Genomic DNA, 26,831 nt, shown 5'->3' with positions numbered 1-26,831 from the left:
CTGAAAGACACAGCAGAACTATAGAAAACGTCCTTATAGGGGCTTTACACACCAAATCCTGAGGTACATCTGCCTGGTGCTTCAGAGAGATGGTTCTCCCAGGTGTCCCTCAATGTCATGGGGTCTTTGCTCTCTCTCCCCAGTCTACCCAGCTGTGTAACCAAGGGAAGCTCGGTCTGTACTGAATAAATCTCTTTCTATGATTTTTTTTCTATTAAAATCTCTCACAGTGAACCTAAGGATATGGAAGGTCAGTTGCATCTACTATCTGTTGAAATAAACCACCTTTTTGTTTTATTGTGTTTACTGAAAATGTCTGACAGGTTGCAGTGCATGGCTCTTCATAATCCAGATTTTGCCACAGATGATGATTCATGGGAAAACAGCTCTGCAGAATTTGAGCAAAGGTTTCAACTGGGAAGTGAAATGACAAGTTTGTCCAGATCTGCTTCTTCTGAGAAACATGAAATCTTGGACAACCTTCCTGTCAAATTCAATTTATCAAAGATGAGGTCTGAATTCAAACATTCATTTATTTCTTTTTCCTTTTTTTTTTAAATTTATTTCTGCAGGGATTAGTTTTTAAGTATAGATGTCTACAAAATGATTCATTTTCTGCAAATGAATAAAATAACACTCCATATTTAGGCCATATCTTGCCATTGATAGTTTATAAATAAACCCTAGTGAAATTGATTACAGTCTCTACCTAGTGATCAATAGCCTGTTGTTCTTACAAGCATCAGTCATAGCACCTATTCTAAATTTGTAATTAAATACCTTCTATATTGCTTTTAACATTTCTTTGAAACCATTTCTTAAACCTCCTTGGTTGATTCCAGAGCTTTATTCTTCAGTGTTTTGTGGCTTTTATGAAATACTTCACTTTAATTAAAATATGTATCTAACACAGTCTTCTTATAGTCATTATAGCAGCTTTTCATATATACACAATGCAAAGCCTAACTGAGCATTTTTCTATCTTTAAGTACATTAATATATTTCACTCTTTACCTCAAAGTAGTCTTTTACCTCATTTAGGCATGGAGGAAATTGAATCTGTTAGTATATTAAAAGATACCAATGCGATATTTTTGCCTGGGATTTAACTAGCAAACCCTTTAATCTTGGATACTAATTCTCTCTGCCCCTTCCAGAGTTTCAACACTTTTTACTAATTTTGTTTGGCCTCTGCAAAAAGCCCTGCAGATTTGCATGGAGCCCAGCACAGCACGTCCCCATCTCCGTGTTGATCCGCGGAGCCTTTCCAATGAGATGTCCGTGCATCTTTCCCCAATCTGTATGTTGTCTTAGCTCATCACTTCACAATTGTTTTCCTCCTTTCATCATGCATATGGTACTGTGTGGAGTGCCGCTCTCCTGCACTGCTGCTGAACAAATGGAGCAGGAGGATTTCAATGGCTGCAATTAGTGCAATATCAGCAGATGTGAAGAAGTTTGGCAGGCGTCTGTTTTCACGCTCGTGGTAACGTTCCCTGGTATTTGATGGAACAAAGGCATCGAGCGGGAGTGTAGAATCCATTGTTTCCAGTACAGCGTAGGTTTATAATCTGTGGAGTAGAGCGTTTTTCTGGCAGAACTTCCCATGAAATATTTTTGTTGCTATAGTGTGGGTTGTACGTATGGGCCAGCTCCTTGGCTGTTGTAAATCAGCATAACTCTGCTGAGATAATAAATGGAGCTAAACTGCCTGACACCACATGCAGATCAGACTAAGAGTCATTTGGTTTAGAACAGGGGGTGAAATCCTTCATAGATTTATACTTCATGCATTTCCAACTGAAGTCAAATAGGATTGCACCGGAGGCATATATCAGCGCAGGATTTGGCACAGGGTTTGTACTTGCATTGCTGTGCCAGATTAGCGCTGTAGGAAGAGACAGATTGCAAACCACGGGTGAGTCAAAGGCTGATCACTTCTCAACTGTAAGCTGTTAAAAGCGCTGCTTCCCTAATACAGAATGCCACGAAAACAAACAGACAGGAGGAAAAGAGGCTTCTAAATTCTACATTTAATAAAATAACCATTTCCAAAAGCTTTTTTATTATCTCTTGCCAGCTCCTTTAGATGAGTTTCTGTTATTTACAGACAAGTGGTTGAATTTATAAAGGCTTAATTAATGTTTTTTGATTTCTCTTATGTCTTAAAATCAAGTTATTGCTGTTTCTTGTTTCAATAATAATTTGAATTATTATTATTATTAGAAATGATAATTTCAAAGTGCAAACAGAAAATATGAAGTACATTAAAACTAAACCAATCTGGACTGGGCTTTAGTAATTCATAATATAATAAATTCTCAAAAATACCAGAATAGAACTGTAATGTAGAGATGGGGAGAATAGACAAGCAGGATAGAGGATGCGTAACTAAGTTGGCACTAGGTATTTTCCATAAATCACACAATGCCAAAAGAAGTTATCAGTTATGAGGTGCTGATAATGGCTTTTGTTGTCAGTCGTCTCTTTTCAAGCCTTTATTTTCTTCTTCCCTCTCTCTGCCACCTTGTTTTTCAGTAGAGCAAGACTACCTGGTATTTCTGGAAGAAGCCGCATAACTGACATCCTTCCGCTTTTCCTCTGCCTTCTCTAGATTTCTATGAGTGCAAAGTTTGTGTAAAGTTGCAACCACTTGTATTTCATAGGATTTTGTAGCCCCTTTGTACCAGGTTGTCTGTGGCAACATTAGCTGCTTTTTTTTCCCTGCCTGTTTGGAGAATTCTAAAGAGGAAGGGATCTTTAGAAAACAATGTTTTTCAAAAATGGGTCTCCAGTCACTTATGTTGCTTTCAGTTGATGAACTTGATTTAGGGACTTATTTCTACTGTGATTAAAAATTATTTCTGACTCTCTTCAGACTACTACTCTTTAATATTTTGTTCTATAGCATCTGTCAATGCAGCTATATATTACACTGTTCCTTTCTCAACTAATTATCCTAGTAACTTGAAATATTTTACTTCTTGCTTCTTGTCAGGCTTAAATCAAACCTTACATTTGTCATTCTGTCAGAAAAGCAATGTTTGAATGTTTACTTCTGAAAAAATGGAATAAGAACATCAATGCCTTCAATTAATGAAAAGATGTAATAAGGGCAAATCACCAAAAAGAATTCTGTAAAGTAAGACATCTGTGTTACATACTGATGGGCAGCCAGAAAATAATTAGTTGAGTTGCCTTTTATGGTAAGATTAAAAAAATGGTAATTTAAAAGTGCTAAATCTTAAGATTTCTTGCTCTAGAGCATGCATTTTCAACATCCACATTTTAATTTAGAGTTATTCTTGCTTAACCCACTCAGTAGTAAGCTCTGACACTTCAGAAGATTTGACGGCATCACATCTCCAGAACTGGGCATTCCTTCAAAGGGCACAGATGTGCTATGGAAAAAAAGATCTAGTTTTGCTAGTCAGTTTATCTAGAGATGGTCATGAAGTATATTTGGTTTAAAGAGACGCTATTAAAACCAGGAGATTCTTAAAGCTTGTTCTCGTCTTCAAACTGTTTTTTCCCAATACCTTTCAGGATGTATATTAGAAGTAAGTCCAGTTTTGAGGAAGTAGTTCATGACACCACCCCTCTACGCAACGAGCTTTCTGCTCGGCCGTGCCACCTCCTTGAGGTGGCAACGCTCCTTTGCCTCCCTGGGACAGACCAGGGCGAGCTGATGGGGTTCTGCGTCTGTCGGGGTCCGGCAGCAGCAGCGGAGAAGTGGCCCCAGGTCCCAGCACCAGCTCATGCTGCAGCCTTCACTCAGGTTTCCTGAGGGGTAAAACCTCCTTCCAGTGCAATGAGACCCAGCTGGCAGCAGACCTGGGGCAGGAGCCCTTATAGTCACCGAGGCTTCCCAAGCCCCTGTTGACCCTGCGCTGTGGTATCCATACTCCGACATGGTATATTATCACCCATTAGTGCTTACCATGATACTTCTGAAATGTCAGAGCTATTAAGAGAACAGAAAAGACTTGTTTTAAACTAGCCATATAGTAAATATATGTTTCTTACATTTCAGATGCTGTCTAAAATTCCTAAAAGTTTCATGCCTTTTTATCTTTGTAGTTGTCTGCTCTGTAAGTATTGAATTTACAGTCCTCCCTCAGCCCCCATTTCCTTAGAATTACTTCAAAATGAGGTGTGATATTTGATCTTAGCTAATAAAAAAGTGTCTCGAGGGTGGGGGCAAGATGGCAAAAAATGAAAATGCTCTGCAGGGCTTCATGCCTAATTGAATCACTGTTTGGTGCACTAGCCACCACCCTCGACAATATGGTAGGGTAAGCAGTCGAGTTTGGGGAGGCAGCTTAAACTCAAATTTGTATGCATGTCCTTTACAGTTGCTTGTTGAATTTAGGATGAGTCTTTAAATACTGGCTAACAGGCTAACACCTGAGCAATGTTCATAGGAAAAGCTGTGCTGGAAAGGATGCACCAGCAATGGCAGTGCTCCATGGTGTGAAAGGCAGAAGGCCACGGGGAGGTAGGCAGCTTCCTACTGGGGCTGGCAGAGTGCTGCCCTCCCCTACCAAAATCTTCAGCAGAACCTTAGACTGCAAGACTTGAGAAACATTTCAAAAAGTTGGAGTTTATCCTTTTAGCTGCTGTGAGGAACTATTTTGGCTAGCAGAGCTTCTGTATCAGAGACAAAATAGATAACACTCTGTATTTCCTCAGATGGGGGTGTTGCTTTCCGGATAGATCCTTAAGATTACAACTTTGTCCTAAGAGACACTTGCATAAAATACATCAAATATGTGACTTTGGCGGTAAGTTTGCAGAAGGAATATTACTTGTCCTTGTTAAGTATCCCAGGGCTGATTTTCAGCTGTGGTGGAAACATATGTGAAAATACTGAAAGGAATCTCACAATTTAATGTACAGTTTGAAAGAGTCTTATTTAAGTATTTGAGACAGGCTTAGCAGGTATTTTTCAGTTTTTGTGTTATTAATGAATGTTTGGTTTTTATCCTTGCCCTAGATTTTATTTGGCATTTATCCAGATCAAGGTGTGCCCTGGCAGATGTTGGCTGTATCACCTCTGGAAAGCTTCTGTATCCTTCTTTCATTGAAAAAAAAAAACCAAAACCCCGAACCTGAACTGAAGATTCATTGATCAACTGGTTGAATGGGTGGGTGTTTTCTGGCTTATACCCTGAGAGGACTGTGTGTCCTCAGAGCCTGGGCTGCACTTAGACGTGTCCTTTGACGCAGGTCACAGCCGTGCCCTCTATCAAGTCATACTGAATGGCACCTGTCTGGGGCGCCTTGTGGTGCCCATCCAGTCCTTGTGTCCAACCTCTGCATGAAGCCAACAGTCTGGAAGTGGGTTGCAGACCCAGTGGGACCAAGACACAACAAATAGCTGCGACCATGGCTAGGACATGCCCCTGGCTGCAGCAACTGCACCCCAGACCAGTTGTATAATGTCATCTGTAACATATCTGCAGTGTATACTTGGACCACGATGTTACCCAGTGAAGTCCTTCAAAAGCAGAAAACTAGATGATTCATGGATATGTTTCCAGAACAGCTTAGCCCAGCCATATGTATGGATCTGTAGATCTGTAGATATTTTTCAGTGGAGGTGCAGATTCCTTTACAAATTTTCCATGCAAAATTGCTCAATAGTGAATTTAAGTCCACAGATTGCCAAGAAACTGTTCAAAAGAACAAGCAATAGAATAACCCAAAATAAAAATGGTTCATCACAGGTAAATGCAGACTTGAATGTGAAAAGTCTGAGGACGAATATTCAGTTAGTAAACAAACAAAAACTTTTGTAAATAAGTTACATTTCTTGTTCCCACTATATTTCTAGTTTAAGCAGTCTGGTCCGCAATCTGCCTGGCTCTTATTTCACTAGTGTTAAAACATGATTCACTTATAGATCTATCTTGCAAGCTTCTGGGGGGTGTCTTGTTTTGAAAAGGTGCAGTAAGTTTTAATTCTCAAAATGCTGATTTTTTCTATTTAACTGGGCAGTTTCATGGCTTTGAGCAGGGAGAGTCCATTTTAAATAGATTTGATTATTAGCACTCTCACTGTCGCCAATAATGACACAATATAACACAATAATTAGTAGGGTAAATGAAGAAGAAAAGGTTAGTGCTTGAGGGCTATTTATAATTAAAAGTTGAGATTGCTTTTTGGAGGAAAGCAAGTGAACATTTAGTAGAACCAGTGACAATTTCAACTGTAAACTCCCATCAATATCCTGTTCACATCAGTATTTTTGTCCTCCTTGAAACTGTTGTTGTAAGCTCCTGTATATGTGTGGTGTTGAACAGTACGAGGGCTGTCATGGCCCAGTCTGCCAAATGAGGGTGTATTGGCAGCGAATCTTTAAGTTCAAGTTTTAGTCAACTGTCATAGCATAGCTTGAGGATTTCCTCTCTTTCCAGAGCTTTTGGGTTGGAACCATAGCTGCTGCATTGTACACATTGACTCTGCAACCAGTTACTCCTTTTGTTTGTTTCAGGGAAGTGCTGGTGGGACTGGGACTTGAGCACAAACAAGTGTTCCTATATTTCACATTTTACCTATCACATCAGGATGCTTTGAGCCAAAGAGCTGTCAGACAGAGTATAGCATTCCCCTTTCTTACTTGACAAACCTGGAGCTGAAGCTTCTTAATTTGTGTCATGTGTGTTGAAAACTGGATGTTCTGTCCCCTACCTGAGGTCATTGAGCTGGGGAAAAACATGTGAGAGGTAAGCAATCCAACAAAGCCATGCTTCATTTTCAAGGTGATGTCGTAATTCAAGCAGAAGGGTCAAGGAGAAAGTTTGCATTTCTAAATGAGGTTTGGAAAAGGCATAAGCAATTCTGAATATCATCTCACTGTTGCTGCTTGTCTTCATTTGTGCAGAAGTAGGATCACGTGGTTGTCCTCCACGTTGTTGCATAGTGAAGAAAGTATTCACCTTTTTGGCTAGGCTTGGATAACGTTAACCATTCACACAGTAGTGTTGAAGATGTGATTTATGCCGGCTGATAGATTGCAGTATTCCCAGTGGCCGTTAGGTGCTATTCTCTGAAAGTCTTGAATAATTTCACGGTAGGCTGGCAGGTGTGCTGCAGCAGTCCTTGTCACAAAATCCTTAGAGGTTATTATATGAGACTGCTTTGGGTGGAAAATAAGTCTTATAGCTCATATGATGCCAATTATGCAAATGAACACTCTTTACCTCTTGCTTATGCCTCAAAAGCTGTTAAGTGTTGAATGTGTACTAACCACTATATCCTTTTTTTTAAAATTCCTTCCTCTCATTTCTATTTCTTTCCAGAAATGCCCATGCACTTTCCTATGTGTGTTATGGATGTGTGCTCATGCATACAATGTGTCTGCATACACTAGAAAAATCAAAACAAAGTTTGAAATATTTTTAAAAATGAAATCAAGTGATCCCCTTTGGATTTCATATCCTTTGTCATCCTAGTGTTGCTTAGATATTTGTGGTTTTTCTGTCATGACCATTAGATCTCAGGCTTGCTCAGAGGCAGGATTTTCTGTCTCTGGTGCTGGGAGACACCTGCATCAGCTGCCGTGGGGGCGACCTGCTTTTCATATGACACCTCTTTAGCACTTTTCCACTTGCTCTAGTTCCCGTTTGTTTATGTTTCTATGCCCTTATCTCTTGTTTGGATTTACTCTAGCTGTTTTTCTTCCCATTATCTTCTTTTTTATGAGCCCATTTGTATCTCCCTTTGCTTTGCCTATACCCATGGGTACTAACCTGGCATGTAGCACTGAGGTGTGTTGCCTGCAGTTTCTGAAAACAACATCTTGCCTCCTGTGAATTAATAGAAGCTTTCTGAGTCTGTAAGGTTTTGGTCGGGTTTTTTTGTGTTGTTTTTTTCTTTTTTTTTTAATACTGATTTCCCTATTGGCACCAGATACAAATTCAGTGGATTTAGTATAGTTTCTCAAAATAGTGGTAATATTGTTCCTTTTTGACAACACTTGGGATTTATTGGCTTATAAATTCTAACAGCCAGCTTGCTAATACCAGAAAGAAGTAAGTTTATACTGAAGCCTGGCTAGAGTACCCTTTTCTGCAGGAAGCAAGATTCAATACCCCTATTGATGTAAATGTGTGAAGCATTTTCAGATCTTTTGCTCAAAGGCTCTATGTTAAGTGGGGAGCATCAATAATTAATAAGATGATGTGCCTTTGGAAAGCAGATTATAAAAATAGAAGAGATATAGAGTCTGAATAAATTCCAGCACTTCTTAGTTTAGTTACATGTACCTATTCTAAGACATGAACACATTTATTTTCTGTAACTGTTTGGCCATTCAAACCTCCGCGTAACTTCTCTCCATTAACTGGTTGACCAAAGAGTGAATGAGAAATATTCTCGTTCTCTGCAACTCACTTAGGTTTTCAGACTTGAAGAAACTTCTGAAATGCTAAATATACTCCGTGTTCATTCCTTTGTTTCTAATAACTTCTGCCCTGATCTAAGCAAAATTTTAAATATTTCTCCAGCAATGGGGAACAGACAGCTGGAGCAGAACTGTGCACTAACTTTTTGAATTGAACTGGGCTTTATGAAATTAATGGAAGTTGTGGATGCTATTAAGGAATTATGCAATCAAACTCTATGGTACCTCACTGTCATTTAAAAAAGTGTCTGTCTCCCTGATACAGTGCCTTCTTTTCTTTCACTGTACCTGATACAATTATTTCTATTTCCACACTTCTCAATAGTAGAAATATTTCCTTTTTACAAGAAAAGGAAAATCTTCTTCCAGTGCATTTCTGTGCAATGGATCTCACACCTACCTCGTTGAGCTGTGAATTGCCATCTTTACTCTGTTCCTGACAAGTGTTTCAGTAAAAATCTTGTTTGCTTCCCTCTCAACCTCTGTACTTATGCCAGCTCCTGTTATAGGTGAGGGAAAGCTAGATCAGTCTAGGTAAAGCAATTTCATTTTCCTTTTTCAGACTGATTGTCAGAACTTCCTTCTCCTGGACCTGAAACCTGATAATAACTGGGGAGTGGATTGTGAATTCTTTCTGTGTCTGGCCAAGGATCTTGCATTTTTATAAATACATTTTAAAGCCTTTCAGTCCTGATATGATTGTTTGCTTTAAATGTTTGATATCTCCTCAGTAAAATTTTTGGAGCAAGGGCTGGCATTTTTCAAGGTATACATTTGCACAACACCCAGTGTGAAGGGTTCCTTACTCACTTGCTCTTTACTTGCAAAACAAAACTTAATGAAAATACATCATCTCAAGTCGTGGCTAAATGGGTCTCCAGTCAGTCCAAACCAGAGAAAACGAGAGATATCAAATTGACTAGTCAGTGGCCATTTTTGCTGACTTACCTCCCTCCTCAGTAGCTCTGAGAGATTTCATCACATCCAGTCCAGGATTAAGATCTCAAATTCAGAAAGTAGAAGATGTATCTCAATAGCAATATTATGTTGATGTTTACACCATAGGCTAGATTTCTCATTTCATTTGGATTCAGTGGAACAAATTAGAACAATTCCACATATGGAAGTTGAAGAGGAGGCTCTAGACCAAGCAGACATAAGATGAGTAAATGTGCTGACCTTATTATCAGATTCCTTGCTGCAGTTGCATGAGTTTGAATGATTGGTGCAACTGTGTTAATCATGGAGCAAGAAGAAGTTACTAGGAAAACTTGTAATCATGCTGTGACCATTAGTGACACTGAAAATCACCTTTCGCACTCCCTGAACCAGAGGTATATATAAGAAGAGAGACTGTGAGGCAAAGAATATAGTCAAATTTTAGCAGACTTTTCAGTTTCCATAGAGGTCCTAAAAATGGGTTCTTCTCCCAGGGAGCATAAATTAACTTAATGAATGAAACAACCTCTCTAATCCCTTTAGTTCTTTTTCCCCTTTGATTTTTTTTCTATTTTGTAACTCTAGGTCTCTACTGTCAGACACTCCTCCATCATTTTTCCTTTCAGAACACATTTAAAAATCATTTATGTTTGTTGATGCTGTTGGAAACACACAAAGCATTTTGGCCTGCAGGCAATGTTCAAGATGCTAAGCAGATGGATGAAGACCAGGACCACATGCAGAGGCAGGCAAAGAAGCAGAATCTCGAGGCATCATTGAGAAAATGCGGTAGAAAAGAGAGTTTATTAAGGACTCACAAAACTTCTAGAACTGATGGAGCACAGAGAGAAAGGATGGATCCAGTGTAGACAAAAATGGAACCAGATTGCTGACACTCCAAAAAGGAAAAAAAACCAGTTATGGAGCATTCTTCAGATGGGTAAACCAATAGGTATAGAAAAGCATGTGGTTCAACTTGGTATATTGTGAAGGGATGATGTAAAACCAACCTCATAAGCTACAAACAGGGATAGGACATCAAAAGAGAAAACTGCAAAGAATGATGCAGAAATAACCCCAGTTAGGACAACATGTAAAAATAGATGCTAAGACGCAGGCAAATTGCCTTCTTTAAAATGGTAATATTCTAGAGAAACTAGCATGAGTGACCTGGTCATGAATTAGGATCAATAGTATATAAAGAAACTTGGTGAAAAATAATCAATAGACATAGTATTCTCAAGGTACGTTTTACAGTAGGCAGAGTAGGTGATACAAGCAGATGTTAAAGAAAGCATCAAGTCAGCCATCTGCAAGCAAATATGACAGAGAATCTCTGTCAATCATGGCTTTTCAGCTGGCTCTGTACGTACTGAATTAATGGCATGATGGAGGGTAGAGCAAGGACTCAGTATTTAGGGAGTGACTCATCTCAGCTACACCTGAGTCAGTCATCCTAGGCTCTCTTTACAGTTAATAGAGAGAACTGATGCTTCTCATCAGCGATTCCTCCGATCTTTGTGTGGTGGTCTAAAATGAAGCAATGAATTCCATCTTAAAAGCACCCTCTTTTCACTGATTTTAAGGGAGTAACCAACTCAGATGCAGATGTTCACAGTACCAAAGTATAAACTGTGGTGAATGAATACTAATTTAAATGTTTAGCCACTGCTTCCCACTCCGTCGTGTTGTCTACATAAGTTACAAAAGAGTAAAGTGACATGAAGTGACTCTTGCACACCCTTCAATACCTTCTAGGAGCAGCTAGTCAGGAAACAGAGATCAGGAAAAACAGCTCTTGGTTTAGCTCTGAGCAGTGGACCCAGTCTGGTGCCAGATGTAAATACAGACAGCCACTGTGTAATAATGCACAAAGCATACACAAACCCAAATCCCTTGACAGGATAATTCACAGCAATAATATAATTTCAAGAATGGAACTACGTAAAAATGAGGCAGCTTAGCTGAAGTGAAATAAAAAATAACAGCTCTGGCTGTAAATCTTGTCAGGGAGATTTTTTGCTTCAGAGGCACACACTGGAAGCCACATTACAAAAAAAGTTCAGAAAAGACAAAAAGTCCCAGCATGGTTAAGCTGCAGAATAAAAGGGGATATTAGAAGTAAAAAGATGGTTTTCCCAAAAGTTAGTCACATCTGAATGATTAAAATGTAGAGGAAATCACATTCTGGCAATTTATGGGCAATATAAAACCAAGATAAGGCAGAACAAAAATATTCTGAGGAGCACCTTGATAAAAAAAATTGCATTTTGATTCATATAAGCATGGCTGAAGTTTTCTCCTGGTTTATTTTGATTCCACCTTTCATAAAGGCTGTGATTTGCTGCAGTCTAACAATAGAATTATGACAGAGTCTCTAAATATTGTTTGGAGAAAGATAAGTCTGATGGGATTTCAGAGCCTCAATACAGACAGCTGAATGATGTTCAGTTCCACTTGCAATCAAAGGAGAACCTGTTTCGCTAGGGCTTTTTCTGGTGGTTTTATAAATGCACAGAAAGGAATGGAAAAACTTCTTAAGTATCCTCATCTTTATAGGAAAAGAAGGAAGGAACCACTCTTCTTGAAAACAGGGTTTAATTTTTTTTCCCTTTTAATTTTAAGCATCCTTTATAATACCTCCTGAATGTGTCATCTAAGTACTTACAGGATTTATTTTAAAAGTATTGCTTAAAAGGAAGCTGCCATAATTGTATGCGCCTGAATCTTTTCAAGACATAGATTACTGGCTACGCTCCTAATAAAAGGCAGACTGTCAAGAGGTGTCCCAAATCATTGGGTTAATGTCTTCAGGTCAGCAGGCCTTTTAGAAGGTATAATTAATGCCTCTAGTTAAAGGTATAGCTATAGTTCCAGTGGACACTAATATTACATATTAATTAGGACACAGAAAATCTGTGATGCCAAATCACACTTAAAACCTTCAGAACCAGAAGAAAACTGTTGTGATTTGTATTTACACTTGCTAAGGGCTGTGTGTGTAAATTCTCCTGATTGGAGTTGGTGGTCTGATTTGTTGCATCTGAGGTTATTATTTTATCCTTTCCTGTGTGATTCCTTTAAGCAAATAGATGCTTGGGAGGTTCATTCTTAATGAACGGCATGTGGTTGACACTGGTGGTGATTGCTCTGCTTGCTGTGCTAAACCGGGTGATATTTATATTACTTTGCAATGTGTTGGCTCCTCACCTGCCACTATATTTGCTAGGGTCTTTTTTGGGTTAGGGTGAGAGACATCTCTTCTCTAGATTCAGTTCTCCTGCTGGGAATGTGGACAGAAGCAACAACTCTTTTAAAGATGAAGGACCCCTGTGTAATGTCACAAAGCTTTCCCCATTAGAGGCTGGTCTACCACGGATGGCCTTACTGGGGTTCACTGGGAAGCAGGACACAGCACTACCCTGAGTCCTCTCTAACTATACTGTATTTTTTCTTTCCATGTTAAAATCTCTTGAGTTCTGCGAGCAGCAAAACGTCTTTCTGGGAGAATCCTTCTGGTAGGTGTGTGATCTTGCACACTTTTTTGTAAGAGATTCACTCTTTGCAGTATGCTCAATTAAATGTCAGATGTTAAAACCGTTAAGCTACTCAAGTATATGATTAAGTCATATGATTTCAACAGAACATATATGTGTAAAAATGAAGTCTTTTCTTTTCCCTTCTTAGGACTGGTTTTTTTTTGGTGATGCCTTAACTTTCTGTCTGGTCACAGATAGGAGCAAAACGTTTACAATATTGTCCTATTATAGTAACAAATGGACTGTGAAGGGTTTAAAAGCTCAGGCTTTCCCTCTTCCCCAAACCCACAGCGACGCTTCTTTCTCAACCATGCCAGAAGTGGACTATCACAATACTAAGTTTAAATAGTCCTACATGTATTGGGACTAATGAGGCCAGACTACCAACGGATTTGTGGATCATGGTTGGCTGATTTCTCAATTATAGCACACTAGGAATGTAGTTTGACCACACCTCGTGCTAGATATCCAAGAGAGAAAGAAAGAAAAAGTAGACGAGGGAGCTGGAGGAGAAAGAGTCTGTGAGTACTCCAACCGAGAGGAGCTTGAAAATATGTCTTTCAGATGTTTGAAAAATTGTGAGTAAAATTTTGACCAAAAAGCAAATCCCCAGGCATAAACAGGATGTTGATTCTGGTTTATGTTTCCCTGTGGTTGGAGCTTCCACAGTGTCTTCCCCAGTACAAATTCTGTGATGTGTGAATTGCTGAGCTAATGATGCAGCCTTTCATCTAGTACAAGCAATTAAAGAGCCTTACTTCTCTGTCTCTCTGTGTACTTCCTTGTGCTATTTTGGAGCTTTGGTACATCTAGAGTGTCAGCTGAAAGCACTGGTGTTCTCAAAAGTCACTAGGAAAGGACAGATGTATTTGTTCTGAACCTGTAACTCCTGTTTCCTTAGGAAACCCAGCCAAAACAGTGCTGCTTGTTGAGGAAGTAGACATCTATTTTGTTCCTTTTCATAGTTTCTTAAGCATTTTAGCTGAAGAATGTGTTTTTCATTACAAGTTGACTAATCATTTTTTTTTTTTCCTGGAATTTGTACAGTCTATACTAATTTTTACTGGAAATTCACACCTTAACAACGTTATTAACAGCTATGAATCTGACTGATTTTCATGATTCTGCTCTGTTGAAGTTAGACATAGGAGGCCCATTTGTAGCAGATGTAGTTGATCAGCAAACAGAGGAATACATTGTTGTACAAATCAGCCAGACTGAAGACGCTGGATTAAGGGAGAGACGCCAGCAGCAGGTGATGGTCTTTAAATTTTCTTTCACTTTTTCTGAGATGTGTTTTATCACTTATATTTTCATCACCGTTGTGTGGATTAAGTGGTCGTGCTTTTCCCTGCTGTGTAGTATGTCAATGTCAGCATTAGAAAACTTATTCTAATAAGAGTAAAATTACATTTTCTTTTGTCTTTATAAGACTTTCTATAGCTTCCTATATTAAAATTTTGTAAAACTTATGCCCCTTGACTGATACTTAGAGTGGAAGTTCTTGTGTTTAAAATTGGCAATGTTTCAGAAGTTGTCTTAGAAGGAAGAAAGGAGCCCAAAGTGCCTTTTTGCACTCGCTGAAATACATTTTCACATTTTGTTGCAAATTATTTTCTCAAACGTATCACATTTATTTGCTCTATTTCTCTTAAGGCTTTCTCATTGTTGATGCTGTTTGTAACAAGTTCCTGCTGCTTTCTCCCAGAGAACTTGGTGAAGGAGGATCTTTTACAGCCTGTCATTGTACATCACTGAAAAATAAGAATAAGCTTCATCATTTAATAAATAGCGTTGGCATACAAATGACTGGCTCTCATTCTGTATACGTGACAGGATGGCTTGCTTCTACCAGTGACAGCACGGCTGAACAATGCCAACAGTATTCCTGCTTACCCCCAATCTCACAGTCTACAGCAAAAGAGTAGTCCCACTACTTCAGCATGGCGAACAATACCTTAATGGCAATTACTTTCTTAAACCACCCACCCTCATGATGAGGAGGGCTGCCGTAACCCGTGCTGCTGGCAGTGATCCCCAAGCAGCCTTTGCACTGCTGTGAGGCAGCCAGCGCACCGTTGGCTGCAGCAGCCCACCTCTGCTGGCACACCAGCGGTGGTCCTGACATGACCAAAGGAGTCAAATTAACCTGCCCTGCCTGCATGTTCCTCAGGCATTCCTCTGCGTCAGATGGTCCAAGCTGGCTGATTAAACTGGTTTTTGTTCTGCACTTTTTAGCATACAGGGTCAGGACAGGCATAGGATTTAGGCTACAATTAACCAAACTGGAAGTTTTTAAAAATTCCCCTTCCTTAAAAAAGAGAGAATATCTGTATCTCCATTTAAAGAGTATATTTGGCTAAACTTGCATGAATATGAGTGTGTAGTAATGGGCTAAGTTTCAGAAAGTTTATTTTCTGAAGATTTTTTGTTTCTCTGCTAGAAGAACAGCAAACAGGGATTTAGTTTACTGAAATTCTACCATGTCCTCTTCATAATCTCTGGGGGTATGACGTTACTCCTGGGCTTTTCATCATCTGTACCTCATGTATGTTAGTTTTCTTCCCAGGTAGTCTTTGGGAGAGAACCATATTGTTGTCTTTGAGCCTAGCTGCCCTAGATGTTCCTTATAGTCAATGCAAAGTGTGATTTGGCATCCCCTCTCTGGAGCACCTCCTGGAGGTGTCTCTCGCTTCATTGATCGAGTGAGGGAATAAGGATGAGTTTGCTCCAACCTGAGCATGTGTAACATACATAATTGGGTAGGATTATTTTGGGCTGGTGTGTGTTATGCCCTGTTCACAAAAAATTCTCCTAAATGGACAGGAGAGAGAACAAAGAGGAATAAGACCCTAGATCAGAGACATATCACTTTCACTGACTTTTATTAATATTGCCAAATGTGACTCTCTTGCAGGTGGTATACAACTGGTCTCTACCCTTAAGCTCAAGAAGAAATCAGCAAATCATCACAACTAGAATCTTTCAGATACCAAACAGGTTGGCTAAGAGACTGAGAAATGATCCATTGGAGTAGTAGTTTACATAAGACTTGACTATGAAGGAATACATAATGTTTTAAAAATAACTCTATCACTGCCTGTTTCAGAAGGGCAGGAAAGGATGATTTCTTTTTGGTTTTTAAATGGATTTACAAGGCTGGTTTGTACTTGAGTTACTTTCCAAACAATGCTATTTAGAGGCATAGAGTGAAAATGTTTGAAAAGTTGCTTGTAATTGTGAAGATATAACACATACACATATATTTATAGGTACTCAATATAAAATTAATGCATAAATAAAACTAATGGTATTTCATTCCAGAAATAAGCAAACCTTCTCTTTCTTTCACCAGAGGCACCATCTTCATAAACATTCAAGCTTTCTTACAGGAGCCTGGAAGTGTTCCTCTCTCCATGAAACATCAATACCTTCGTGCAAATATAGAGGCACAAGTAACAATTGCGTCCATCATCTTAGTAGGTGTCTACGTGCTGATAATACTGGAAGTAAGCCAGTTTTGTATTTTGATTTTATTTTTTTCCCCCTAACTTGTAAATGGAACACAAGGAAGGGTTTCATTCTTGGGCTTTAGTATAGTTTAAAAACGTGTCTATGAATCCTTGCTGTACTGTCAGTGTTGCTAATGGCATGAGTAAGATATGTGCGAGGAAATTGTTCTGAATTGTAACTGATTTTGGCAAGTTATATTAATGTTACAGTGATCTTGTGTGTTTTTCTGTTAGGACCTCTTAGTGTTTTAATATTTTAACAGGATGATAGTTTGGCTCTGAGTGAAAATAAGTCTGGGTTATAAAAGGTGTGGAAAATCTGTTTTTAAGTTAATTATTTTTTAAGATAAGGTAAGAGAAAAAAAGCTTTGGTTATTCCCTTCTCTAAGGCATCTCTAACTATGAATTTAGTGTACTTTTAAAAGGTTAAACTGAGCACACTTTTTAATGAGTGACATTTAGAAATTCTTTTACTGTATTATTTAAAGAGGAAATAGAGTCTGAGGTAACATGAAGAAGTCAAGGGACAGGGAACTTTAAACGTATATTGTAACATTATTCCAAAGCCTTGAGGTACCAAACCCAATAAGAAGGCATTGCATCAGCACTAAGGATGGAAAACATATCAGAAACAGCACAGGGCTCCAACTGACTTCTTTGAACTGAAAACACTTACTGTCTGATTATCTTGAAATAAAGAACAGATATGGGCGGGGGGAACTTTTTTTTATTCATGTGGGCATCCACACTGTCAATGAATTCTCCAAGTTGAATTGCACCTAATTTACAGTAGTATGAAACAGAAGTGAATCAAATCAAGTCTACAAGGTGCCTCATAGTAAATATTTCCAGCACGCTCCTTTTTCTTCCGCATCCCTTGCGTATTTTAAGCTTTTTCATCCTGTTACCTGTTGAAATGGTAAGATAGTTGCACACCTGATCAAATATCAATAATAGGTGCATACAACATGACAGATGCTTTAGACATTTAGATTATGTTGTTCAGCAATGGTGATTTATTTATGAAGCTAAAAATGCCTCTGTGTGCTTTATAAATGAGCAAAGCGATGTAATATTAAGTGCGAAGGGGGATTGGACTAGATTTTACTATAAATATATGTAGGCATGCAGCACATCACCAAAATAATCTTAATACTTTTAAGTGCAGCTTTTATTTTCAAAAAAAACCCCAACTATGCAACCCTTTAGCAATTGCAAAAACATCAAGTTTTTAATGTATGTAAAGGGTGGTTTTGTGTTTGCATCCTAGAAACGTTGCTTTGGAACAATTCATGTGTAAAAGGAAATAAAGGCTTGAAACTGAAAAGAAAGCCAAGGAAAGCATGCATTTTCCTGTTTCTAAGAAAAAGCTTTAAAACAACTCATTAGCTTATTGTTTCTGTGAAAAGATCAAAGAAAAACTTCTGTTGTTGGCAGAAAAATTATTTCTGCAAATTCAAAGGTAGAAATAGATACTTGTAAGTAATTTTTTTTAAATTTTATTTTAAATTGTGGAAAGTCACCTATTGCATCATGATGTTAGCTATTTTCTCCATAACAGCTGTAGGAATGACAAATCTAATTTTTAAGCTATAAATATATAAATATATAAGCTGGAAGTAACTATCATAGAAACAAAACTTGACTGTTCTTTGGTTCCCTCACGGATCTCTTGCAAGAGATGGATGTTAATATTGTTAGAATATGTAATAATGGCTTACCTTATATTCAGTATTTATAACTTCAGTGCCTGAAGTCCTGTTTTCTCAACACATTGCACTCTCTATTCCATTAGCAGTTATCGCTGTTAGAGAAATCAATTGGTGTTGCTGCAGGAGCGATCTCTCATGGATTTTCATTTTCAGTGTTACTGCTCCTCATCTTTTATCAGTCTTTATCAGTTTCCTGTGTTTGATTCATTATCGTTGGCAATACTGGTTCAACTTCAGACAGTGTGGACACCCAAATAAGTTTTAGAGCTATATTTTCACATATTTCTTATAACAATGAAGAATGAGGAAGCATTTTATCTCACTTGAGCTACCTGAAAGCATGCCTCTTGCTCCTCCTGCACAGCCCTTTTCCCTAAACATGAATCATAGATCTTGTGCCCACAGCCTCTTCAACCCCACTGTCCTCATCTTTTAATCCTTCCTTCCCCTTCTCCCCTTGCCCTTTGCTACCTTAGTCACCAGGGAGCATGCAGGAGAACAGGCTGCAAGAGCTTCTGCCTCCTGCAGATACAGATAATGGGAAAAGCTGATGAAGTAAGAGGGTCCAGTTGGAAAATGAAGTGCATTTACTGTAAACTTCTCCAAACTCGCACCACTGTAAAGACACGGGGTAAATTCTGCTTTGAGGCAGCTGTTTGCCTCTATGTTGGCATCAAATTTCTAGGAGGTCAGTGTATGTCAAGTACCAGTCCTTGTTGGTGGAGAAGTCTTACTGACTCAGGATGTGGTGCTCTTCAGAAAACACATTAAGCTGTTGAACTTCATTTCTTCAGACATTTATTTTAAGTGTTGTTTCTTTTGAAACCGACACGTGCTATGTATTCATAAAATACAAATATATTTCTGGTAAATGAAGGTGCCTGTTTTTCCTCTTTAATTTCTAATGGTTTCTTTTTTTTTGCTTATCACAAATATGAACATTTTCTTACTTCACAATCCTAGTCCATCCCTTGAAATTTTGGTATATTGCTTTTAACTCTCTTTAGATGGACATCTCTTAGTTACATTTTCTGTTTGAAATCTGTGGGGTTTTTTCTTTTTTTTTTCCCCATGTAATCATCCTTTCCTTCAGTAACTAGGCATTCAGTCTCTTGAAATTGATTTTTTTTTTTTCAAATATCAATCAGTTCCCTCTTTGCATTTCAGTTTTCTGTTCCCTTCCCTTCTCCCAGAGGAGAAAGGAGAAAAAAATTCTGCTTCTTGTGGTATTTTTTAATTAATCTAATCTATACTACTTTATAGACTTGTTAAAAACAATGAAGTATTTCATTTTGTTCTTGGAAGCCTACACTGCACAGGAAATTAAAGCAAGTGTTTGTTAAAAAAAAAAAAAAAAATTGTGCCAGATTTACCTTTGTTGATCTCAGCTCTACCATCGGACCCTTTAGGTTTAGTGAGGAACATAGGTAAGATGGACCATAAGTATGTTTTCATGTTGGTCTACAGGGACATCTGGTCTAAAGTGCTGATGTAGAGAGTTCTATGCTGATGTTGCTGTACTAAATTAGTTCACAACGTATTTCAAGATAGGCTCTTTCTAGTTTTGATCCTCAAAATGTATAGCCTCTTTTGATTGAGAACTTGAAAAAAATTCAAACAAAAAAATCTTAGAAAATGTAATTTTTATACTTTTCTGCTCCAAACACCTTTGTTCTTTCAGCTAAGAGTGTGTTTTTAATTTTGCCTTCTTTGATTTCCATTCTTTTTTGAGCAAAGCCTTTTTCTATGTATATAACTATTTACACCCCATTTACTCAGATTCAATAAACAGTAGCATATGGTTGTTTCTGGTGGTACAGCATAGTCAAGGAAAAGTAGTGTGGATAAAATCTCATTTTTTTCTCTTTGCAATACAGCAAGATATCTTTGATTGGTCATCTTTTGCCTGTATTTGTATACACAGAGAATGGGATAATACACTGGTTATGCTGAAAAAAAAATCTGTCTGCCTATCTGTATCTTAAAATATCTGTTAATGTTATATAGTTTTATTGGTATTTAGGAAAGTTTCTTGAGTTGATAAAACTCTTATTAGTAATTATTAACTGCATTTTTGCAGCTATGTTGGAGCTGCATTAATTAGAATTATATAAGGAGGAATGTTAAACATTTATTATTAAAGGACAAAGGTCATTAATTTGAATGAATTATTGTGTGCACTTGTCCAGTATTTTCCTTTAATAATGTATTTGTTTTGTGTTGTGGGTTAAAATGGAGTGTTATTTGTTTATGATACTTAAATGAGCCAGCAGAAACAAATATGAAGGTAATGGCCTTTTAAAAGCTATTTTATAAAACATTTCATTTAGTCAGGAGAAAAAGCAGAATAACATTCATTTTATTAAATTAAAAAAAAAAAAAAGAAAAAAAAAGAGAGATACCAATAACACATAAATAGCAGAAAATGATACCAGCAAGTATCAGAAACTCTGTGAGAGCCTCCACAGGGCTTGTTTTATCACAGGAGCTATCATATAGTTTCATAGCCTGTCTTGTAGGCAGCCCTAAGAAAGGTCTTGCCAGGATCTTTCAAATGGCATTTTAATGATCTGACATCTTGAATAACATTTGCATGCCTGTATTTCTCCTTAAGACACAAATACTTGAAAGTTCAAGATCTGGCCTTGAAAGCTCTAGCTTCTTACTAGCATGAAGTATGGGATTATAATCACAATTTTTAATACTTTAATGGGAATGGAGAGTGTCAGTTTTTCTCCATATTACTTTTTTATTATTAACTAGCTTAAATTATGAATAAACATCCCCTAAGCTTAATTTCTTTAACTCAAAGCAGAGTGATTTTTTAATAGCATCTAACCAGCAGAAATTATGCAGACAGCAAAACTTTTATGTGGTTCAGTCTGACCATTTTTCTAGCATTGTGGGCTGGTTGAACCAGTGTTTCCTCACAGGAAACATTTTTACAAATGAAATAAGGTGTTTGTTGTTACTGCTGTCCCTCCTCGCAGTTTTTGTGTCCATTTTTTTGCTTATTTCCAGTAATGAGGCTATTTATTTGCACATGGAAAATTATGCTTCAGAGAGGGAATAGGAAAACAGAAGAAATATTCACTGGTATATGAAACATAATACTAAGGGATAACAATAGGCTAATCTTAAGGGAGAACTTTTCTGATGAGGAAAGTCACAGAAACTAGTGATCTGCTTACTCAGCATGGTTTCCCACTTCCCATCCATTCTCATATTGATCTGTCTTTAAATATAGCCAGAGAAGAGTGTGGATTAGAATGTTCCCACCTCCACATATATCCTTCCAAAAGATTGGTAGCAAAGGGGCAGAAGAAAATCCATAGCCTTTATTGGAAAAGACAGTGTAAAAAAGCAAATCGTGGCTGCTGCTTTCCCTGGCCTTTGTGGGAGAGAATATATTCCTGCTGCTATTGCTTTCCTTTGTGCTAGGATGGAAAAATGGTGAAGAGGAATTAAAACACTGCTGTAGGAGTTGGCAGAAAATCAGGGGCAGATTATCAGACCAAACCATCCATCCTTTTTGGTGAAGGGTCTGAGCTATACCTCACTGGGTAAGAGTAAAAATTTGCCCTCATCTGCCCTCCTGTCTGGGACTGGGAGGGAGAAAAAAGTCCAAGATGGGGACAGAGCGGGAAAGCCAGTGTCCCTGGGTGAGCTGGCCAGGTTCCAGCAGGGCAAGGATGCTCTCCTGCACACTTGTCCTTCCTTGAGAGGCTACTGGTCCTGATGGGGGAAGAGAGATATTGTCTTGATATTGTCTTGATTATCTGCAGTGTTTTACAGTGAGGTAGAAATGGAGCCAAGAGGTAGGGCCTGAAGAGTGAACTTCCCAGCCCGAGGCAGAAATCATAAGTGTTGTGACTCTGGGGGTTGCATGGAACTGGAATCCAGCGCAGTGAAACCTAAACCATAAAATCCAGTAGGAAACCTTAGCTTGAAGAAAAATCTAGCTCCCTCTGGAGCAGACTAGCTGCATCCTTCCTGGGCAGCACGTGGTTGTGGGTCTGGTTTGGGGGGACCATTACCATTCAAAAGCATACTCTTCCCCCCCGCCCCCCCGCCCAGCTGAAAATGTGCAATATAATGAGGGCAGTCTGGCAGTCCCCACAAATAATGCTTTTAGGGCACAAACTGAGGGTGTGCATTGGGAATGGTATCAAGGCACGTGGAGCAGATGGAGGCAGCAAAGCCTGCTGAGATAGGTGCTGGAGGACTGGATTGAGCAAGGGGATCAGATATGGGGCAGATCCATCTGTCCTGTCCCCCAGAGTAAGATATTCACTGAACAGTACCCGAGATGTTCTCCCAGAGAGAAAAGACTGTGACTGAGCTAGCAATTAAGCAGTATGGACTATCAAGGCTTATGGTCATTCCCTGCCTTTCTCTGATTTAGAAGGAGGGTGTGACCTCTGTGCTTTTTGACCTCTCTGCATTTTGAGAGGCTCAAAATGACTTTAAAGCAGCCATGCAGGACCATTATAAGTTGCTCCTTACGAGCAGTATTGGATCAGTACCCTTGAGGTGCCAGGATTTCTACTGCTTTCGTAGAGCAGAGCAACTGCCACCAATGAGGAGGCTCCAACAGGACGGAGCCAGTACCAGTTAGATAAACGACAGTCATTTTTACCTGCTGTAAGTGAAATGAAGGAAGTGTAAAGGAAGCAGAGTGCTGTAAGACAAGGACAGGATAAGTTTAAATTCAAACAAAAATATGGTATACAGCAAGCAAAATCCTCAGCTGGATCCCAGCTTAATATAACAATGGTTTTTTATTATTAATCCAGTATGAATATTGATTTTACACCAACTATTGCCTGTCTAATTGTTAGATCTATCTTGGTAGAAGTCTGGCTTTCCTCTGAATATGTGTGCTTTAAGGAAAAATATCTTCTTTTGGGTGCTGTGGTACTTCTGCAGTATGTAAATTGGCCTTAATTAAGAACTTAATAGGAAAAGATTTCCACTGGATGGTGCTGCTTGCTATTCTAAGGACTCGATAGGATTGTCTGCTTTAAAAGATGCTGTCACCCAGGCTCCACTTTTCACAGAATGCTATTTTTTGAAATAATAGGGGTCATATTTTCAACACTAAGTGTAAAAACTAATTTTCAAATGTCCATTGTCTATTTTCTATTGCCTTTTAAAACTAATTTTGAACTGTATTTTGTTCAGTTTGTGAAAAACTGTCAAGCACAAACGTGTTGCCCTGCCTTGCATACTATGTATGTTGTGGGTTGGTTTTTTTCCTTTCTGTTTGAGACAGGCAATAGAACATTAAATTAGCTTAATTGAATGCTGCTGTTCAGCTTCTACCCTGCCTACGGCAACCAGAGGGGCAGAGAGCCATGAAGTCTTAAAATTTTAACAAGGTGTTAGAACGCACATACACTTCTAAAGCACACAAACAGGGACAAGAACCACTCAGCTTCTTTTGGGGCCTCGAATGATGTCTTCCTTCAGCAAGAGCAAAGGCAAAAGTGAATGAACAAACATGAGAGGGTGTAGGGGGTAGACTTAGAGGGAGATGCCAGGGCATGATCTAAAGAGGAAAAAATCCAGAGAAGAAAACTGGAGTGAGAAAGCGAGGAGATGCCAGGGATGAAAGCCTCCCCAGAGGAAGTGCTGGCTAGAGCAGAAAGCTCACTGTAAAGGTAATGCGAGTGCTGCAGTTTGCTGTGCTGTTGTTCCTAGTGCATGGCTGTAATTCTGTATGGTTGTATAAACCTAATATTAAATGAAGGCTGACAAAGATTCACACAGGGAAAGTAAAATAAGTTTGCCCCTCAGTTTTGTGATTTGGTCCATGTAATTTCTTTACCAGAAATTCATAATCTCATTATTCTTGAGGATGCTGAGATAACTGAAGAAATACATTGTGGCATCTTCTTCAGTTTCAGAAAATGTTCTGGAATTGCAAACATAGTAAGGGTCTTGCAGTCCCCATGAAAAATGCTTTTAGGACACAAAAGTGAGGGTGTGCATCGGGAATGATATCAAGGCATGCGAAGTGCATGGAGGCACCAAAGCCTGCTGAGAGAGGTGCTGGAGGACTGGATTGATGCTTGCAAAGGGTCTTGCAAAAGGGTTTTGCAAGACTTGAAGGTTGTTGCCAGGCCAGCCTGTTGATATACAACACCTTTGGTCATGTCAGCCCACGGTAGCGATCTGGTTTATCATCTTTTAGGTATCAACATCAGTCCTTTACTGGCTCATGACCAAATCTCTTTACTTTAGTCATATATCAAACGTTTTTTTGTAGCTTAAATATTACAGGAGTGAGGTGCCTTGGCACATAAAAATTATCACTATCCTGTCTTTCCACAGGGCTCCACTTTCTATTAATCTGACCTGACTCAAGGCCCTGATTTACAGAACATCAGCTCATTCATCTCTGCGTGCCTCTGTCCAATTTCACATTAAGACAAAACCCCCAAATGCATAGGAAATAAAAAGACTCGCTTTTAAAATTTGACTCTGAGGGGCTCTCAAACTATCAGATGTTGCTGGATATTCCCCTTCTGATGTTTCCTGGAGGTGTATAAAAATAATTTTCTTGCGTCAGAGCCATCCCAACAGGTAGAGGCTATTAAACATCCACCTGTGGCTCTAATGATATAAATATGGCAGACTCCTCTTTTCTTGTATGAATACAATAGAAATATTTACTAGGTATGATGCTATACCTTTTTATCTCTAGCAATATTCTAAAGTAGGAGGAGGTTATTTCAAAACCAGACTCAGAAGTCAAGCTGTCATTTCAACCCTTAATCACATAGGAGTAAACCCTCTTCTGGATCCTCTGGCCAACATCTGTACAAATGCTGTTTCCCTCCTTCCTTCCTGGCTCTACAAACTTTTCTCCAGCGTTACTTTTCCCCAAGTATTCATGGCATGAAAATATAAGGGTTTCAATAGTCTTGTTCATCTCATACAGTACGGATATGTTTATTCTTGCATCATTGGAGGGCTACTTTGAACCAGTTAATTCAATGTTCCATATCAGCATGAAGCTTTAGCCCATCCAAGTTTTCTATACAAACAGCAAACAGTGATATCGCTGAGGAAGAAAGCTCATAGATTGCAAATTGTGCACATTGTTCATTCAAATCCTTTGATAGAGCTATGGAGTAACAAATACCTTTGCAGAATCTAGAATCGGCTTATAGATTTTCTATATAGAAGAGGGGAATGAATGAATCAGATAATTTATTCACAGAAAATAATTTGGTCTCCCTAAGTCTCAATCTCTCTCTCTCTTCTATGCATTGTGCTTTACATATAGAAAGAATTGATGTCAGCTGGTGAAACTTAATGTAGTTACTTAATCATAGAATTTCAGGGCTATTGTTCATAGACAAAACTCCCAAGATATCCCTACCTTGTATTTCTTAGCCTGTTCAGTCTACATACCATAGGAATAAAAGTGAACTAACACAGGCGTTAAATTGTCTTGGATACCATATGGTACTACTTTTAATCACCTTCTATTTAAGATAATCATCTTGTGTAGTGCCATCTTATATTTTGAAACATTGCGTTGGCAAGTGGCAAATTGCTGCCTTCTATGCCTTTCCCTAAGGCAGGGTTGTTTATACCATGACTTTTTCCACTGACATTGTACCAGAACAAGTAATTTGGCACACTATCATAGTGAAAATGGGTATTATAGCAGAATGTCATAGATGGGTGCTTTCTTACCTTGAGGTTGTGTAGATGTTCTTTAGGAGTTACACAGTTTGCTATAGAATCTAACATTTCTATTTAAAAAACCCAAGTCTTTTAGGGTTGAGAATTTGTCTGTTAAAAGAGCTTATTGAATGAATATGGAATGTTATTTTCACAGAGTTACAGGGATCAGCCATTTATTGTGTAAATAATAAGAATGCATGTTAATACTAAAATATACAGCTAATGTTTCCAAGTCCACAGACCTCTCCAGTCTGTGCTCTTAACTGATCTTGGGCGTATATTTCATGCATATGAATCATCACTGAATTCTTGTAAAAATGAGTAAGGTGTTGGTCCAGTGTTTTGGTTTTTTTTTTTTCCCCAAGCAAGGCATACTTATGTACAGTGATGCAGTTTTGACATATTTTGATTTACAAAAATGAGATTAACAGTAAGATTTTCTGAAAGATTTAATTTAGTGTAAAGTCTTATTTTATGATTCATATGTCTGCCTGTATAGAATACAGATAGATAGTGTCTTATTCTGCAGACAAAGATATAAATAACTGTTCTTGCTGTCACTGATTTTCGTGATGCTTGTAGTGACTTTGGGATCCTTGATGCACACCATTTTTCAGCAGCTGTACCCTACGTGCTTGCTTTAGTCCATCCCTGAATACTGCATCAGTATAAGTCATACTTTCTAAACTATGTCAAGCAGCTCCCTTTTGCTTCATTAAAATCCCTACAGAATTTACTTGCTACTGCTTAACTAAGTAATTCTAAGGCAATTAATTTTCCGTTATCATTCATTTTGCAGTAGCTGTTGAGACACATCCCCTGTAAGGGGTTCCCATGTGCTGGGAATAGTGCCCCGCGGCTGAAGAAGCTGCAGAACTGCTTCTGCAGAGCTTGTGTAGGGAGCAAATCGAGGGGAGGAGGGTGAGGAGGTAAAGTATTAACTGCCATCACCAGCTGAAGGGGAGGTATGTTGCTATACGTTCACTAGCTGGTACTGGTTAGATGGTCTTTTTAATAAAGG

The 26,831-nt window shown here is 38.5% G+C and overlaps 1 protein-coding gene across 10 annotated transcripts in view; it reads left to right on the top strand.

Moving 5' to 3' along the window:
* OCA2 (OCA2 melanosomal transmembrane protein) overlaps positions 1-26,831 on the top strand; it is a 292,848-nt gene that overhangs the window by 51,815 nt on the left and 214,202 nt on the right. For all 10 annotated transcript variants that reach the window (XR_003921205.2, XM_029999138.2, XM_029999137.2 and 7 more), the window contains 6 exons: positions 324-512; positions 4,034-4,091; positions 4,997-5,069; positions 13,983-14,140; positions 15,803-15,885; positions 16,241-16,394. Coding sequence is in view for 9 of the 10 variants with exons in the window: in XM_029999138.2 (XP_029854998.1) it covers positions 324-512; positions 4,034-4,091; positions 4,997-5,069; positions 13,983-14,140; positions 15,803-15,885; positions 16,241-16,394 (715 nt within the window). In the remaining variant the exon portion in view is untranslated. The remainder of the gene's footprint in view (positions 1-323; positions 513-4,033; positions 4,092-4,996; positions 5,070-13,982; positions 14,141-15,802; positions 15,886-16,240; positions 16,395-26,831) is intronic.

The sequence above is a fragment of the Aquila chrysaetos genome, chromosome 23, assembly GCF_900496995.4.
Source record: "Aquila chrysaetos chrysaetos chromosome 23, bAquChr1.4, whole genome shotgun sequence".
In the NCBI taxonomy this organism is placed as follows: domain Eukaryota; kingdom Metazoa; phylum Chordata; class Aves; order Accipitriformes; family Accipitridae; genus Aquila; species Aquila chrysaetos.
The sequence above is the reverse complement of the archived record's forward strand: the minus strand, read 5'-3'. Positions and strand labels throughout refer to the sequence as shown.